The sequence below is a fragment of the Bos grunniens genome, chromosome 4 (assembly GCF_055505025.1).
Source record: "Bos grunniens cultivar Pamir isolate PY7600 chromosome 4, Bosgru_T2T1.0, whole genome shotgun sequence".
NCBI lineage: Eukaryota > Metazoa > Chordata > Mammalia > Artiodactyla > Bovidae > Bos > Bos grunniens.
In genome coordinates this window covers 62,456,215-62,475,582 of record NC_141168.1, presented here as the reverse complement: position 1 = coordinate 62,475,582, position 19,368 = coordinate 62,456,215, and the positions used below count along the sequence as shown (strand labels likewise).

General features: G+C 39.6%; 1 protein-coding gene across 5 annotated transcripts in view; it reads left to right on the top strand.

Moving 5' to 3' along the window:
* The window catches only part of IMMP2L (inner mitochondrial membrane peptidase subunit 2), a 958,924-nt gene extending 946,100 nt beyond the window's left edge, over positions 1-12,824 (top strand). For all 5 annotated transcript variants that reach the window (XM_086396574.1, XM_086396575.1, XM_086396576.1 and 2 more), the window contains exon 7: positions 12,187-12,824. In XM_086396574.1, coding sequence (XP_086252700.1) covers positions 12,187-12,312 — 126 coding nt within the window. In that variant the 3' untranslated portion in view covers positions 12,313-12,824. The remainder of the gene's footprint in view (positions 1-12,186) is intronic.
* Positions 12,825-19,368: the final 6,544 nt, after the last annotated feature.

The following is a 19,368-nucleotide window of genomic DNA, read 5'->3' as shown; positions in this document are numbered from 1 at the left end:
GTAGTTATAGCTCTGACCACTAAGATATTGTTCTGGGATGAGGAGAAGGGCAGAGTTCAGTAGATCACTAATTCCACTCTTCACTCACTTGTAGACACACAGCAAGATTCTGGGGGTCAGGAATTATCTCCAGCCACAAACCACACAAAACAGATCTTGTATATCAGAAACACAATGGAAAGAAATGATATTTCTAAAAGACCATTTAAAGGGCATTCTATCTATCTGTGCTTCCAGGTAATCCAAGTACTTATCACTGGAATAAGTTAGACCAACTCATTGGACATGAGTTGGAGCAAACTCTGGGAGATTATGAAAGACAGGGAAGTCGGTCACTCTGCAGGTCATAGGGTCACAAAAAGTCAGACATGACTTAGAGACTGAACAACTAGACTACATACAAGATGACGTTACCTTAATCTCTTACAGAACAGAATTCAACTAATTGCCAGCAAATTGAATTGTTCTACAGTCTTTTGGGTGGAACCTACTTCCATGCACACTGTCCATTTTGAGGCTTTAGGTATCTTGTGGCAAAGCCCACGTCTGAGAGCTTGTAGAAATTTACTCAGACAAAAACTTAGTTTCCCTTAAAAAACCGGGATTCTCCCTCCCCTCCTTTGAGGGTTGTGTAAGCTAGCTATCCGAGAGTCACCAGGAAGACAAAAACATACCATGTGTGTTCTCCACAGCAACCATCTTGGCCCTCAGAGCTGTCATTTTTATGGACCTTCTCTTGTTTCTGGTTCATTGTTTTGAAAGCCTCCTCATTTTCTTTTGGAAAAAAGGAATAAAAGAGGGGTGGAAGTAGGGAGAGATAGTTAGAAAGAGGCTGGATGCCAGAAAACCACCCACCGTTTTAGATCTGGTATTACCGTCTTTAAATATCTGCAAAGATGAATATTTACCAGGAGGATAAATGTCACCAGAGTTTTGGCTCAGTCCTAGGTGGGATGGGACCTATCTAGGATCTCACCATCTGGCAGGAAAGACAGAGTTTACCATGGCCAAGAGTGGCTGCATCTACCATGGCAGCAGGGCTGGCAGTAGCTATTGAAACCTTCTTGTCCCGAATCCTCTCCTACCAATGGCCCTCTAGGTTGTCTCAGTGCTGTCTGCCCAATGGTCTAAGCATGGTTTAAAACAATGTCAACAACAGTAAAGACTTTTATGCCTCTCCCCGCATGTATTTATGCAACTGTTTTATCTCCTACATAAAAATAGCCTGGAAAACATGAGCTACTAGAGAGAACACCAGTCAACATCCAAGGCATCGTCAGTAAGTCATCCTCCACTGTGGTTTATTGTGGATACTGTGAGTTTCTCACTCTCCAAATTATATTCAAGTATTTCATCACCTGCTTAATCAAGCTGCAAAATAAAGAGTTAGACCACTTCAACTCCAGTGATTTGATTATGTGGTGAAGAGACTGGTGCATAAACATTAATCCTGGGAAATTAATTCATGAAAATTAGCTGGAGATATCCCTAGAGGCCTGTTTTGTATCTATTTCTGCATAAAATAGTTACAAAAAAATTGAACTAACTACTTACTCAAAGAGTCTAGGGGGGACTAGAATGATTATGCATGATTCTATAGTTATCTAGACAGAATTGTGAAGATGCCATGAAGTGACCTGAAAATACATTCTGATTGAAGCTCAGTCTTGAACAGGAAAATTGCTTTGAAATGATTAGAGTTAAAAATGTTGGTTATGAAGGAAAACACTTGTCCTAGAATGAGGCCTTTAGATGAGAGAATCTCATTTGGAATCTTTTGTAAAGTACTATGGCTTTCCTTTTCAATGGCAAAATATTGGGTTGTATCAACCTATCACATCGTCTCAAATTTGCACCTCAGTGGAGGGTATGGAGGATTAGGAGGATGCTCTAGACAAAAATCTGGCAGGAGATTCATTGGGTAAAGATCTACCCTCAGGAGAGAGGTCACCAGCATCCCTGGGAGGCAGCTTAGATGCATGGGCTCAGAGGAAACTTCCCAAGGCGTGACCACACCCTCTGCTGCCAGGCTCCTCCTCATATCTGCTCTATCGGGTTGTATTTTGATGCTCTGTTTAAATATCTCTCTCTCTCGTCAGATAGTGAGATCCCAGATGGGGTCCCATCCCACCTAGGACTGAGCCAAAACTCTGGTGACATTTATCCTCTTTGGTAAATATTCATTTTTGCAGATATTTAAAGACAGTAATACCAGATCTGAAACCTCGGAGGGCAGATACTTCAGAAATCAGATTGTTTGGATTTTGGGAAGGTAGTGTCAGTGTGTGCAAACAGCAGCTGAATGATATCTATACCGTAATGTAATGCTCCCAGTAGAGTCTGGGGTAATGTCTATAATCAAGCACATTAATATTTCTGGAGCAAAAATTATGAAAGGCACACTGAGGGGAAAAATAAAGGGTATGATTTTCTAACAAACAGTTTGGGTCACGTCTGGTTTTTGCTACTAGAGATTACACAACAGTGAATTTTTGTAGCTTGTTGGATTTTGGAATTGCAGATAAGGTGTTATCAGCCTGTATTGCGTCTTTAGGAAGAGAAGTGTTCTCATCTAAGGGAACTATTCCCCAACACAAGGACCCTTCCTCTTGTCATTTTCAAGGAGCAAAAAGAGCAATGCTGGGTTCTTTTCTGGATGGCGATGTGTCCTCATAACTGGTGCTGCTACTTGGGGCTCTGTGGGAGGAGGTAATGGAAGTGGTTCATTCCCCACATGTAAAGCTTTCTCATTGTGCTGCTTCTGCGCCTTCTACTTTATCAGCTACTGCTTCCCCTCTTCTCCATTTTTCTAGTTTTCCTTCTCTCCTCATTTACTAGTAAATAGATTTTTTTGCTTAGGTCTTAGGAGTCTTGATATTTTCCTTGTTTGTCTTCCACATAATTCTTTGGCACACAGCCCTCCTGCCTCTCATTCACCTCAACAGCCAAAGCACTGAGTTATTTGTTTGTCTTGGAGTAGATGTCCGTCAGTGCTTGCTTAGAGTGCAAGCAGTCTCCCTGCATGTTTTTGTTTGGAGAACTATGTTTTATCTGCTCGGTGCTGTGTTGATAAGCATCTTGGGAATGTGTGCTGGGTGACAAGCCACTACTCTTCTCTTCATGACCCTTGTCTACTGCATCAGACAGTGTTAATGAAATGTCAAATCTGTATATGTTAATCCATGTGTAAGAATCAAGTAGGTTGCAGCATTTCTATCCTTCAGACTTTTAAAAAAATATTTTTTTCATAATATTTTGAAACAGTGTTGTTGCTTATTTTTCCATATGATACATTTTTGCCTGTCTTTATTTCTAATTGTTTGCTTTACTTAGGCTGTACATCTGCTTTTTTGTTCATATATTCAAGAAAATTCACTTCTATGCTACCTGATAAGGGAAATATCTTGCTCTCCTCAACCTTTCTCTCTTTCTCAGTCTTGTAGGTTATTTTGAAGAGACTGCTTTTAGTGCTGATGTTGTTGTGTAATACTGACATGACCAGAAAGTGGTGACTGCAGAGGTAGGCTGAGGAAGGCGTCCCTGCACAATCGGGGCATCCTCTATGGAGCTGAGTGTCACCGACACCCATGAAGGAAGCAATCTTGCTCTGTCTCTTCTCTGTGTGATACACCGTTCTATCCAGTGCTTGATGGCGCTGTGTTTTCCTTCATGACTCTGACACCAAGATGCAGTGAGCGAGGTGTCAGATGTCTCTTCCTGGTGGCTGGCGTTGTGATGATCTCTGCTGTCCTCCATCTAGCTAGAGTCCTTCCAGGGGATTAGTACCTTGTGTACAATGCCCTGCTCTTTCGGGATTCGTCACCAGTGCATGGGACTCTGCCCTACACTCCCCACCTGCAGCATCAGATTGAACCACAGCACCAAAGAGCTGGCTCCGAGGGCAGCCCCATGTTCCTAGTGGCCTGCTCTCCACGTACCGTCCCATCCCTGGTCTTAGCAGTAGGTATAGAGACAAAATCCTCTCTTGTGGTGCTCCAGTCCAGAAACAGCCGAAGTGCTCTGTCAGGGCACCGCTGAGTAGTGTTCCCTGGCTGCCACTGTGAGCAGACTAGAGCAGATGCTGTGTTCAGGGAAACTGTCATATGTGGAAGAGGACAAACAGCCAGGATTCTGGTCTATTACTCAAAACATCAATGGTACTTATCCCAGGAGAATGAAGACCAGGCATTATAAGTTTCTCTCCTTCCTAATCTTGTTCATTTGTTTTTGAGGTAAATGGGGGTCACCAGAGGCAATCCAAGCCAATTTTCTTTGCCTGTGTAATATATTTTAAAAATTCTTAATCTGCAGTGAATATAAAAATTTAAAATCTATGCATTACATATGTATGTTTTTAAATTCCATACTGTACCTTTTAAAAATTATTTTGAGACTGCACTGAAGATCTATATTGAGAACGGTATCACAGTCATTTGGTAGCACTAGTTGATGGTCAGTCCATTGTGGCATGTCGTCTGTGAAGCTCTCATGCCTAAATAATATTGTTTTCCAGAAAACTGTGGATGTTTCTCTTAAGTTAGGGAATTTCTTTGATGACCAGATCAGAAAATGTAGCATTTCCAGATTGAAGACTTCCTCCTTAATGAACATTCACTCATTCAACAAATATTTGTTGCTGACAAGTAGTTCCTAATCTTGTACAAACACTGCTCTTTTCAGAAAACCTTTTTATCAAATAACCTTGGGAGTTTTGTGCTTCATCTCATTACTCATTTCTCTCCTGACCCTGTTCTAGAACTGAACATCTAGATGTTCTAGTTCTGAACATCTTTTTAAAAAGGAGTTGCATGATTAGTCATTTTCTTTCTTTCTTAGTTTCTTTTCTGTGTTTCCCCTCTGCCCTATCCTGGTAGCTCAACTGGTAAAGAATCCACCTGCAGTGCAGGAGACACTGCTTTCATGCCTGGGTCGGAAAGATCCACTGGAGAAGTGATAGGCTACCCGCTCCAGTATTCTGGCCTGGAGAGTTCCATGAACTGTATGGTCCATGGGGTTGCAAAGAATCTGGACACAACTGAGTGACTTTCACTTTCACTTTCTTTCTGCCCTATCTCTAGACTTATGTGCTTATGTTAGTCCTTGGTCAGCAATGACCAGTACAAAGTAATTGATTTTATTTTTATTATTTTACCACCATACTCACAGCTTTTTCTTGCAAGCTCTTATTTCAAGGGAGGGTGTCCTGAAGCCAAAAGCTGGAAGAGTGTTCTGTAAACTGTAGCCCTGTGGTAAGGAGTGAAAGGAACCAGAGTAACACATCTCTGCCCCTGGCACTTGAATCAAAATCTGGGCCCATGAAGGCTGTGTCTATCAGATGCCAAAATAACTTCTCAGTGGAGCCAAGTCAATCAAAGACAGTCAATTCACTGTAATTTTAGTCCATGTGGTTTCTTGGCATCATGTGGACCAAATAAACCAATTGACTGACAACACTGATCACTTTCCAACTAGTAATCCTGGTGTTTTCCAGAGAGGGGATTGCTGCTAAAGAAGGAGCAGGACTATACAGCGGATGTTTATAATGATCCCCTGGATACAAAATAAAGTAGAACTTTGGATCTAAAAAATAACAATTTGAGCTTTACTTAACATTTGCTTTTATAGAGTGTTAATACTAATATATGTATAGATTATTTTGATATAATTTTATATTTACATATTATATGGATAATTTTAAGTATGTGAATACAAGTATTTTTGCTGGTGGGGTACACAGTCAAACTTGTTTGTTTGTTATTCTAGATCCTTGATTCTCCATCTTTAAGCAACAGAGTTTTGTAAATGCTCCTTAATACATGTAAATGGACCTATTTTCTCATTCAGTAGATACTAAAAATACAATAATCTGCTAAGGGTTTATAATGTTTTATTTAATATAGTTTTAGTGCTCTGTTTTAAAATTTACTATTAAAGTGAATTCCTCTAGCCTAAGAATATTGTGAATCTATTGGAGGAGACACATCTACATAGGGTCACGAAAGAGCAAAGAGAGGAGAATCAGGTACCAATAAAATATTAGGTTGGTCGGTCAGAGTATTTAAGCTATTGAAAAAAATTGTGTATGCATAAACATCTCTCTCTGTCTCCCCTAAATAACAGACTTTTTTTTTTCCCCCTTTTTCTCATTCTCCTTAGTTCCCCTATTTTGGGTGAATATTGGGCTATCTCAGAAACTGGCTTCCAGCAATGTTTCTTTTATTTATGTCTGTATTGGTTTGGTAGGGCTGCCATAACAAAATGCCACAGACTGCAGGGCTTAAGCAACAAAATTTCTCACAGTTCTGGAGCCTAGAAGTCCAAGATCATAGTGTTGGTGGGTCTGGTTTCTTTCAAGGTCTCTCTCATTAGCATGCAAGTGGCTATCCTTCTGCTATGTCCCCACATAGTCTTTCCTTTATCCACATGCAACTCTGTTATCTCTTTGTGTGTCTTAATCTCCTTTTCTTGCAATCATACCATCAGATCGGGTTAGGGCCAAGGCCCTATCTCCAAATATGGTCACATTCTGAGGTGTTTGGGGTTAGAGCTTCAACATAGCAATTTGGGGGAACACAATTCAGTCCATAATGTGCATTTCTTTTTAATAAATCTACTTATTACAGGAAAGTATGTGGGACTCAGCAATATCAAGAAGTATGATTAGGGTAACCATATCTTGATTTGTCCCTGAAGGTCCTGAACAAATTTTTATCCTGACTTAATTTAAAAAGTGCCCCCATTGGCTGTCAGAAGTCTCTCATTTGTATGATAAATGATATTGTGTGATAAATTATATTGTAATCCTGTTGTAGAGTTCTCGGAGCCAGAAGGCATATATCCAAAAACTGTGGTTGGACCGAGGTTTCCTCGACTATGAAGTAGAGACAATAGTAGTACCTGCATCAGGGTTATTAAGAGATTAAATGAGGCCGTATGTAGGATCGTTCGGAACCCTGCCCTGAGTATAGTCAGCACTGTGTGCGTGACCCTGAGGAAGCACAGAGGACATGTTTATCAGGTGTGACTGTAGTTGTCAGGTGTAATGGTTAATTTTGTGTGTCAACTTGGCTGGGCCCAAGTGCCCAGATATTTGGTCACACATCATTCTGGATGTTTCTATGAGAGTCGTTTTGGATATAATTTACATTTAAATGGTGGACTTTGAAAGCAGGTTAAATAAGTCACACTCACATATTGGAGATCAGTCAGTTGAAGGCCTGCAGAGAACAAAGGGCTGGCATTCCCTCAACCAGGGAAGAATTTACCAGCAGATTACCTTTGAACTTCAGCTCTTTCCTGAGCCCCTAGCCTACTGGTCTTCTGCATCAGATTTTGGACGTACCAACCTCCATAACTGTGTGAGCTAATTTCTTAATTCTGTTTCTATATATACACACATCTTATTAGTTGTTTCTCTGGAGGACCACCCCTAACACAGTATGTGTGGACACCAAAGCTGCACCTGAAAAGAACTTATAATTTTTAAAAGTTTAATGTATTTCTGGATTTTTATGCCCTTTTAAATTCACTGTGTTCTTTGCATGTCTATGTACATACCAATAAAAAAGATCATATGACAAGATAGCTAAGAGAGTGACTAGGCACTTTCTATATTAATCACAGTCTTTAAAAAACATATATTCTGCATTCACATACCGTGTTTGAACATGATACTGACATTATCCATCTGTGGGAATTTTCACCATTATTTATAATTATGAAGATGAATCATTTTTTTCCGGAAGTGAGAGTAGCATCTTTAATAAATGGAATACAATTATAATAGGTTTTGGTAAAACGAATGACTTAAAGGAAAAAAAAAAAAAAAACTGAATCACTATGTTAAAACTGAGCTCCAAAACTAGGAAATCAGGCAAATATGTTGGCAAGAGTTCAGCCAAGTTAAAAGACTGGCAGATCAAACCTTAGGAAAAAAGTTAAACAAGTTGGAAAAGCAAATAAAGGCTTGAGGGACAACCGAGCAGCAGCTATCAAATCTAAAAAGGGTTACTGTGGAGGGGATGGAGACCAGCTGTTCTCTAGCTTAGCTGAGCCCAGACAAGAACAAAAATAGATAAGAACGGCAGTGTGGCAGACCATTTAGAGCTAGGCTTCTGCAGTTAATTTGGTTAGAATGGTTACTTAGGATGTTCCAAATATACTTAAAAGTCTTTAGAGTTGGTTAGGTTTACCTTTTCTTGGTGTGAAGCCAAGTGGAAAACCCAGATCTAGATTTCTCCTGGGGTTAATCAGGATTGCCTGGGTGTGGGGGTAGAGCTTTTGTAAAAACCACAGGCTCTATTTCTATGAAATGATAGGAAGTAGTTTCCAGGATGTGCTGTTAAGAATAAAAGTACCATCAAAAGGGAATACGCATAACAGTAGCTACCTTCAGTATGAGAAATAGGGAAATAATGTGTATGTGTGTGTGTGTGTGTATAAAAATATGTACACATAATATATATAGACACAATATGTACACATAAAAATATAGATATACACAGATAGATAAAAACTGATAAATATGTGTATTTGGTTTTCTTTACTGGAAAAGAAGGATAAGCCAGAAATTAATATAGTTATCCTACTAGAGAGGTAAGGTAGCAGATACTGGAATTTCTCTGTGTGCATTTTTGTTAGTTTATTAGTTTCCTATTGCTGCTGTAATAAATCACAAGTTTAGTGGCTTAAGACAACATGAGTGTATAATTTTACAGTTCTGGAGGTCAGAAGTCCAAAATGGGTCTCACTGGGCTAAAATTCAGGTGTCAGCAGGGCTGGCTTCATTCTGGAAGCTCTAGGGGATAATTTGTTTCCTTGCCAGCTTACAGAGTCCACCTGCATTCCTTGGCTCATGGCCCTGTTTGACATCCGCATCCTCAAATCTCTCTTTGAATCTGATCCTTCTACCTAGCTGGTCTACATTTAAGACCTTTGTGATTACACATGTCCATGGGCTCATATAGGATAGTCTTCTTATCCTCAGATCAACTGATTAGTAACTTTAATTTCCATTTTGTCCTGACATATCCCATATTCACCATGTCTGGGGGACTGGTGTGTGTACGTCTTTGGTGTGTGTGGGGGCATATTCTGCATGCCATACCTTCTGAACCATTTAAATGTTTATTCACAAATAAAGCTGAATCAAAAAGGATAACAAAAGTGAACTCTAAAATTGAATACAAATAGAAACAAATGGGCTTAACCATATATCGAAAGGAAACATAACTGTATTGGGGAGGATACAGACTAGATTCAAGCAAGCTTTTTTTGAACACAGGACTTTGCTAATATACTGGAATTATTTTAAAGACCGAAATAATTATAAAGAAATCTCGATTTTTACTGAATAAATTGGTTGTAGGTATTATTTATAGTGAACTTAAAACTACCTTTTTGTATGTATTATAGGGTAGTGTAAACGTTGTTACTGGGAGACAGAGCATTCACTATGGAATAAGAGAGACATAAATTTGGAATGCAGGAAGGTGAGAAGGATGCCTGTGGTATGGGCTTTTTATGTCCATCCCCTGAAATGGCATAGATTGACACCACCAGGAGCAAGCAGCACATCTCCACCTGGTCTTGGTTTCTAAACAGCATTCCTTGGTAAAAGACATCAAAGCCTCCTTAAAGAGATGTCTAATTTCAGATGGAACAGGTTTAAAGTACAAGGGGGTCTTCCCTGATGTCCAGTGGTTAAGAATCTGCCTTGCAATGCAGGAGACATGGGTTAAATCCCTGGTCAGGGAACTAAGATCCCACCTGTCTTGGAGCAACTAAGCCTACCTGCTGCAATTACTGAAGCCCACGTACCGCAACCAAGATCCAGCACAGCCAAATAAATAATATATAAACAATAAAATAAAGTTTTAAAAAATAAAGTACAATCAAAAAAGCAAGAGAGTTCCAGGAAAACATCTATTTCTGCTTTATTGACTATGCCAAAGCCCTTGACTATGCAGATCACAATAAACTGTGGAAAATTCTGAGAGAGATGGGAATACCAGACCACCTGACCTGCCTCTTGAGAAACCTGTATGCAGGTCAGGAAGCAACAGTTAGAACTGGACATGGAACAACAGACTGGTTCCAAATAGGAAAAGGAGTACATCAAGGCTGTACATTGTCACCTGCTTATTTAACTTATATGCAGAGTACATCATGAGAAATACTGTTAAAATTATTTTAGATGCTTTAGAAACCATCTTCCTCCAGAGAGCAGTGAGATATGTTATTAACATATGGGGCATTTACATGTTTCAAAATATCATCCCCTCAATTACTTTTTAGTTACAAAAGGAAAATGACTGATTTACAATAGAGAAACCTGATCAACATCACCTTAATCAAATGATCAAACTTCACATGACAACAATGGGATTAACTAATATTTTGTGCCTCCTGATGTGATAAAATGGGATGGGTACAATACCAGTTGAAATGCTGGGCTGGATGAAGCAAAAGCTGGAATCAAGATTGCTGGGAGAAATATCAATAACCTCAGATATGCAGATGACACCACCCTTAGGGCAGAAAGTGAAGAACTAAAGAGCCTCTTGATGAAAGTGAAGGTGGAGAGTGAAAAAGTTGGCTTAAAGCTCAAGATTCAGAAAACAAAGATCATGGCTTCTGGTCCCATCACTTCATGGCAAATAGATGGGAAAATAGTGGAAACAGTGGCTGACTTTATTTTGGGGGGCTCCAAGGTTGCTGAAGATGGTGATTGCAGCCATGAAATTAACAGACGCTTAGTCCTTGGAAGGAAAGTTATGACCAACCTAGACAGCATATTAAAAAGCAGAGACATTATTTTGTCAACAAATGTCCATCTAGTCAAGGCTATGGTTTTTCCAGTAGTCATGTATGGATGTGAGAGCTGGACCATAAAGAAAGCTGAGCACAGAAGAATTGATGCTTTTGAACTGTGGTGTTGGAGAAGACTCTTGAGAGTCCCTTGGACTGCAAGGAGATCCAACCAGTCCATCCTAAAGGAAATCAGTCCTGGGTGTTCATTGGAAGGACTAATGTTGAAGCTGAAACTCCAATATTTTGGCCACCTGATGTGAAGTGACTCTTTTGAAAAGACACTGATGTTGGGAAAGATTGAAGGCAGGAGAAGGGGATGGCAGAAGATGAGATGGTTAGATGGCATCACCGATTCAGTGGTCATGAGTTTGGGTAAACTCCAGGAGTTGGTGATGGACAGGGAGGCCTGGCATGCTGCAGTTCATTGTGTCACATTACAAGAGAGTATCAGTATCATATTGTATATTGCTAGCCTGGGAAAAATCAAAATTGGAAGTATTGTTTCTACTGAACACATCTCACTTTCACACCATCATATACTCAAAAAAATCCTGAGTCAAACCATCATCATCAGTTAAGGACCATATACTGGATTTTTTCCTCCTTGTTTCCCACCTCTCTCCGTGAGCACTAAATTCACATTGTTCTGTATACTGTCTGTGGAAGCACCTTACCCAATCTCACACCTAACTCCTGCTACTCATCCAGTAGGTGGGACAGTATTTCTTTTCTTTTTTTTAAATTTAATTTTATTTTTTAACTTTACAATATTGTATTGGTTTTGCCATATATCAAAATGAATCTGCCACAGGTATACATGTGTTCCCCACCCTGAACCCTCCTCCGTCCTCCCTCCCCTTACCATCCCTCTGGGTCGTCCCATTGTACCAGCCCCAAGCATCCAGTATTCTTTTTTTAACAAAATATAGATTTTTTTAAGGGTATGTCTGTCCCCCCCCAGCCCCCCCCCCCAAAAAAAAAGTTTCTCTGAGATACTGGGAGCTCTGGCAGAAACTCTGAGAATGTAAACCAGATTCATACTCACTGGGGTTTTTAGCCTCTAAAAGCAGGACTATTAAGCCCTAAAGCCAGCCTCTGTAGCTTGGTAGCTTTGTGACTTAAGGAAATGGCAGCCTACTCCGGTATTCTCTTATGCAAAAAAGGGGATAATATCAGTACCTACCTCAAATGGTTGTATTAAACATATTTACGTATATAAAGAACCTAGAAAAATCCCAATAAGTGTTTATTCTCTTAAGCATCATCTTTCCATGAAATATCAGACCTGGATCAAATTCTGCTTTTAAGATGTTAATGATGATCCTATATAAAAGAATATCTTTCTTGCTTTCTTTGTGTCTCTCTTGGGTTCAGGTTTCCCTAGGACTCCTGCATGCCCATGCTACACATATCCTGTGGCCTCCAAAGCGCTGGCAGAAATTAGAGTCTGTTCTTCCTCCAGAGCGCTTGCTGGTTCAGAGTGAAGAGGACTGCCTGTAAGGATCCCCCTAAGCTGCTGCCATGGAGAGGCACCACTGCCACCAATCACAGGAAGTGGGATGGAGAAGAACGACACTGAAAAGGGCAAAGCTTCTTGCAAGAAATATTTCTATCACATTAAGATGATCTGTATTATTAGAGAGAGTTTTAAAATATTAAACAGTATTAAATGGCACCTGATTTTGTGTTAAATTGTAATGCTGTTTCATGTCCCCAAAATGCAGACTTTTGGAAATATGAAAATTTTATTCCCAAATGTCTCAAAGGGGATACATTTTGGATTTTTATGCATACATGTTCTATTCATTGTTAGATTTTGATTTTGGAGCTTTCTGCTGGAAGAATATGAAAACTAATATTTGATGAAAGTAGATAACTATTCATTTACTCTTAAGATGGAACATGAAGAAACATTAGGAATTACATTATAATTGACAGTATCTACAGTGCAGTGACTGCCAGCTAGGAAGAACAGCAAACTATGATGCAAAAATAAAACATTGATTTGTTCAGGTACTGTGTTGGGTGTTTATCACTAAACTGGTAATAGTCCATTAATAAAGAATATATTCTTTCTTTTGGAAGTAAAGAATTAAAATATTGGGGAACCGGGTCTCAGTATTTTTACACAACCAAATCTTTCTTACTGGCCCACTTTTAATCCAAAATTTCTTAGTGATCTCATGCCTATTCACACTGATGAGTAAACTTATTTTTCAATATTTGGCCACTATTTGGTAAAATGTTCTGAGTGAAATGGAAAAATCACTTCAACCAAGTCTGATTTTTTTTTCCTGTCCTAGTGATTTTTCAGTGCTCCTATCTATACTTCTGAAATCACCTACTAAACAGGGGTGGGGGGGCAATACTGACAGGTTTTATAATTGTATAGCTAAGAAGGTAGATTCTCTTTATGCAAGCCTGCATTTATGAAACCTTTTTTTTTTTTTTTTTTTCTCCCATTGGTTGGAGGTTTGTGCTTATGGAAACTACATCTCTAGATCAATCTCCTCTGTATGCCTGGTCTCATTTGCTTTTGTTTCATCAACAGATAAGATACCAAACAAGAATTAACCATCTTGCAAATGTGGATACAAACTCATTATTAGCTAGCAGAAACAGAAAGAGCAACCACAAAAAACATATGCATATTGAGAGCATATGTTACTAATAATAATTCATTAGCATCATAATAGCTAGTTCAGCACACATCAGTGAATACTTATACACTAAGATTGGTCAAAATTATCATTTAAAAAAAAAGATCTGCTTAATATCTCTTGATCAATCTGTATTATCCTTATGAGTTCTTCTTTTCTACTTCCCTCTCTTCCCCAATTTAAGCTTCACACTCTGGCCTTTAACTGCAAATTACCAAATTCTCATTGCTATTTCAAGGCTTGTAACTTTTTTCCCTTGGTAAAGTGCATCCCCTAGGATTATATGTAAAATATTGAGTGCATAAGAGTATTAACCCTTTAGTTGCTAGAGCATAGGAAAGTCCAGGGTCTATGGAAGATGGGACTGGGGGAGATAATGAGGCGAGACAAAGAACAAATAAAGGGGTACCTGGATTAGCTGCTACTTATCCTGCTATGGCTTCCCTGGTGGCTCAGATGGTAAAGTGTCTGCCTGCAATGTGGGAGACCTGGGTTTGATCCCTGGGTTGGGAAGATCCCCTGGAGAAGGAAATGGCAAACCACTCCAGTATTCTTGCTGGAAGATTCCATGGATGGAGGAGCATGGTAGGCTACAGTCCATGGGGTTGCAGAGAGTTGTATACAACTGAGCGACTTCACTTTCACTTTTCACTTTATCCTGCTATGGAAGAATTTGGTATTTTAACAGTTCAGCAAACTGTCAGCCTTATTACCTTATTGACTGACTATATCTTCCTATTCCAACTATTAACTCAAGATTGTAAATCTTAAGACAGGAGACAAATGCTCCTTCTGTTTACTTTTGTATTCTCAAACCATCTAGCATATAACCAACCGAGTTAATATGTGATGCTTGTTGAACAAGTCAGCTCATAAGCTACCTCCTCAAAGATGCAACTCTTGGCAGAGATTATAACTGTGTTACCTAGTATGTACTTTCATGAGTCCATCAATCACTCTAAATATTAAGAAGAAAGAGTTATTAACTGTCCACCACTCCCAGGGCACAGCAAGAAGTCATAGACCCAGGAGCCCAGTCTTTCTGTGAAAGAGGCTTATTAGCTTATATTCATAGCTATGATCCAAGGGGCAGGCTTCTAATTAAACACAAGTCTAAGAGGTGACTGTAATCCTTTCCAGAGACCTCAGAGGGCAGGTCCTATCTTTGCACTCTCCCTCTGTTACAGTCCAGAGCACCAGTATCTCCCAGAGAAGAACCTTACTCATGTCTGGTGCCCTTGTTTTTTGTGACTGCCACTCGTGGGACACCCTTTGATCACCTGACTCTGGTGGCCAGCAGTGCTGGCATTCTTGTGTCCCACAGAACTAACAATTGGAGAGTCACTTCTTGGCTGATTGTCACTCCCGGGCAAGGCACAGATGGGTGCCTAAAATAGATGCCCACTCTTTCTGGGAAAGTGGCCCATTTGCTTGACCTGGAACTTTGGTCTGAGGTGCAGAGGTCTGGTTTGGCACACACCTAGGGGCCTTCTGAGGTAAGGACACCAGGATGGAGGTAGGTGGATGCCGTATCTGTGCTCTCCCTCTGCCTCATTCCAGGTTGCCAACATCTTCCAGAAGAAAGCTTGTATGACACTCTGATTTTTGTGACTGCCACACAAGAGACCCCTCTAGATTGCATGACTGGAGGACAGTAAGATTTACATTTGTGATCCCACAGGACTATATGCACTTACATACTTTAAAAGCTGCTGCATAAAGGCCTAGCTTCCAAACCACTTGGAGCCAGGTGCTGACTGAGATCCTCCTCTCTGTTGATAGGTCTTGGCACATCCTCAGCTAGCAAGAGCCACTAAATATAAGACAGACTGCAGGGACAATCACAAAGGATTGAGGAGCAACCAAGCACTAAGGCAGAGCAGAACGATAAGGTATATCTCCTTCACATGGCTGCTCCTTTAAGACTGGTAGCAATGGTTGTTTTATTTAGTGCATAGAAACATGGAGAGTCAAGGAAAATGAAGAAATAGGGATATATTCCAAATGAAAGAACAAAATAAAACCTGAGAAAAAGTCAATAATGAAACAGATAAATAATTTACCTAAAAAAGTTTTCAAAATAGTGGTAATAAAGATGGTCACCAAACATGGGAGAATAAATGACCACAGAACTTCAACAAAGAGGCAGAAAATATAAGAAAGTAAAGGAAAGAGAAGTCACAGAGCTAAATACAATAACTGAACTGAAAACTATACTAGAGGGATTCAATAGCAGACTAGATAGATGAAATAGAAGAAAGGATCAATGGAATTGAAAACAGAGCAGTGGAACTCACACAATCAGAGCAGCAAAAAGAATAAAGAATGAAAAAGTGTGAAGATAGTTGAAAGGGATTATGGGACATCAAGCAGACCAATGTTTACATTATAGGGGTCCTATAGATGACTTATTTGAACAATGGCTGAAAATTTTCCAAACCTGAGGAAGGAAACAGACACCCAGATGCAGGAAACCTAGAAGTTCCAAAAAAGATGAACCTAAAGCAACCAAAGCATGTTATAATTAAACTATCAAAAGTAACGACGAGAAGAAAATCAAAGCAGCAAGAGATAAACAACATGGCATACAAGGGAAATCCTGCAAGATTGTTAGCAGGTGTTTCAACAGAAACTTTGTAGGCTAGAAGGATGTGACACAGTATACTTGAAATCCTGAAAGAAAACAAACAAAAACTTCCAACCAATAATATTCTACCTGGCAAAGTTGTTGAAGGAGTGGGAAAGAGTCTTCCATACCAGCAAATAGTAAAGGAGTTCATCAGCACTAAACCAACTTTATGAGAAAAGTTAGACTACTTTAATCGAAAATGAAATGGTGCTAATTAGTAACAGGAAAACATAAAAGTATAAGTCTCAGAGTAAAGTTAAATATATAGTAAAATTCAGAATAATCTAATGTAAAGGTGGTAGATGAATCATTTATAAAGCTAGTATGAAGGTTAAAAGACAATGCTAAGAAAAATAACTACTAGCTACAATAATTAAAGGATACCCAACATTAAAAAAGAATTGATGCTTTTGGATTGTGGTGCTAGAGAAGACTCTTGAGAGTCCCATGGATTACAAGGTATCAAACCAGGCAGTCCTAAAGGAAATCAACCCTGAATGCCCATTGGAAGGACTGACACTGAAGAGGAAGCTCCAATACTTTGGCCACCTGATATGAAAAGCCAACTCATTGGAAAAGACCCTGATGCTGGGAAAGATTGAAGGCAAAAGGAGAAGAGGGCAGCAGAGGATGAGATAGTTAGATGGCATCACTGACTCAATGGACATGACTTTGAGCAAACTCCAGAAGATAATGAAGGACAAGGAAGCCTGGCAGGCTGCAGTCCATGGGGCTGCAAAGAGTCAGACATGATTTAGCAACTGAACAACAACAATGAGACTGTCTATATTATCTAAATAAAATGTCTATACATCCAAAGCAATCTATAGATTTATTGAAATCCCTATGAAAGATGCATGAATGACATTTTTCACAGAACTAGAACAAATACTGCCAAAATGTGAAACCACAAAATATCCTGAATCACCAAAGCAATCTTGAGAATAAAGAACAAAGCTGGAGGTTTCACACATCCTGACTTCACATTATACTCAAAGCTACAGTCATCAAAACAGTATGGTACTGGCACAAGAAGAGACACAGTAGAAATCCCAGAAATAAATCTATGCCCTTATGGTCAGTTGATCTATGACAGAGGCAAGAATATGCAATAGAGAAAAGACAATCTCTTCAATAAGTAGTACTTGGAAAACTGGACACTTACATGTAGATTGAAATTAGAAAATTTCTCCTACCAAATTTCAATGGCGTTTCTCACAGAAATATACCAATCCTAAAGTCTACATAGAACCACAAAAGACACTGAATATCCAAAAGCAATCTTGAGAAAGTACAAAACTTAAGCCACCATCTTCCTTGACTTCAACTACTGGGTTGGCCAAAAAGATCATTTGGGTGCTTCCAAACTATCTTACAGAAAAGCCCAAATAAATGTTTTGGCCAACCCAATATATTATAAGGAGAGATAATACAGCAAGGAGATAAGAAAGCATTCTCAAGTGAACAATGCAAAGAAATAGAGGAAAACAATAGAATGGGAAAGACTAAAGGTCTTGTCTGGAAAATGAGAGATACCACGGGAACATTTCATGCAAGGATGGGCACACTAAAGGACAGAAATGGCATGGACCTAACAGAAGCAGAAGATATTAAGAAGAGGTGGCAAGAATACACAGAAGAACTATACAGAAGAGATCTTTATGACCTAGATAACCATGATGATCATTCACCTAGAGCCAGACATCTTAGAGTACAAGGTCAAGTGGGCCTTAGGAAGCATCACTATGAACAAAGCTAGTGGAGGTGATAGAAGTCCAGCTGAGTTATTTCAAATCCTAAGATATTATGCTTTTAAAGTGCTGCACTCAATATGCCAACAAATTTGGAAAACTCAACAGTGGCCACAGGACTGGAAAAGATCAGTTTTCATTCTAATCCCAAAGAAGAGCAGTGCCAAAGAATTTTCAAACTACTGCACAATTGCACTCATCTCACATGCTAGCAAGGTAATGCTCAAAATTCTCCAAGCTAGGCTTCATGAGTATGTGAACTGAGAAATTCCAGATATTCAAGCTGGATTTAGAAAAGACAGAGGAACCAGAGATCAAATTGCCAACATCCATTGGATCATAGAAAAAACAAGGGAATTCTAGAAATCATCTACTTCTGCTTCATTGACTATGTTAAAACTTTTGACTGTGTGGATTACAACAAGCTGTGGAAAATTCTTAAAGAAAGAGGAATACCAGAGCACCTTACCTGCCTCCCAAGAAACCTGTATGCAAGTGAAGAAGCAAGACATGTTAGAACCAGACATGGAACAATGGACTGGTTCAAAATTGTGAAAGGAGTACGTTGAAGCTGTATATTGTCACCTTGCTTATTTAACTTCTATACAGAGCACATCATGTGCGAAATGCTGGGCTGGATGATGCACAACCTGGAAACAAGATCAATAGCCTCAGATATGTAGATACTGCTGCTGCTGCTAAGTCGCTTCAGTTGTGTCTGACTCTGTGCCACCCCACAGACGGGTCTGATTCTTTGCCACCCCATAGATGGCAGCCCACCAGGATCCTTTGTCCCTGGGATTCTTCAGGCAAGAACACTGGAGTGGGTTGCTGTTTCCTTCTCCAATGCATGAAAGTGAAAAGTGAAAGTGAAGTCGCTCAGTTTCTGGAGTGGGGTGCCATTGCCTTCTCCATATATGTAGATGACACCACTCTAATGGCAGAAAGTAAGGAAGAACTAAAGAACTTTTTGATGAAAGTGAAAGAGGAGAGTGACAAAGCTGGCTTAAAACTCGGCATTCAAAAAGCTAAAATCATGGAATCTGGTCCCATCATTTCATGGCACATAGGTGGGGAAACAATGGAAACAGTGACAGATGTTATTTCCTTGGGTTCCAAAATCACTATGGATGGTGACTGCAGGCATGAAATTAAAAGATGCTTGCTCCTTGGGAAAAAAGCTATGACAAACCTAGATGATATATTAAAAAGCAGAGATATCACAATGGTCTGTATAGTAAAAGCTGTGGTTTTCCCAGTAGTCATGTATGGATGTGAGAGTTGGACCATAAAGAAGGCTGAGCACCAAAGGATTGATGCTTTCAAACTGAGGTGCTAGAGAAGACTTTTGAGAGTCCCTTGGACAGGAAGGAGATCAAACCAGTTGATCCTAAAGGAAATCAACCTTGACTCTTCACTGGAAGGACTGATGCTGAAGCTGCAATACTCTGGCCACCTGATGCAAAGAGCTGACTCATTGGAAAAGACCCTGATGCTGGGAAAGACTGAAGGCAGG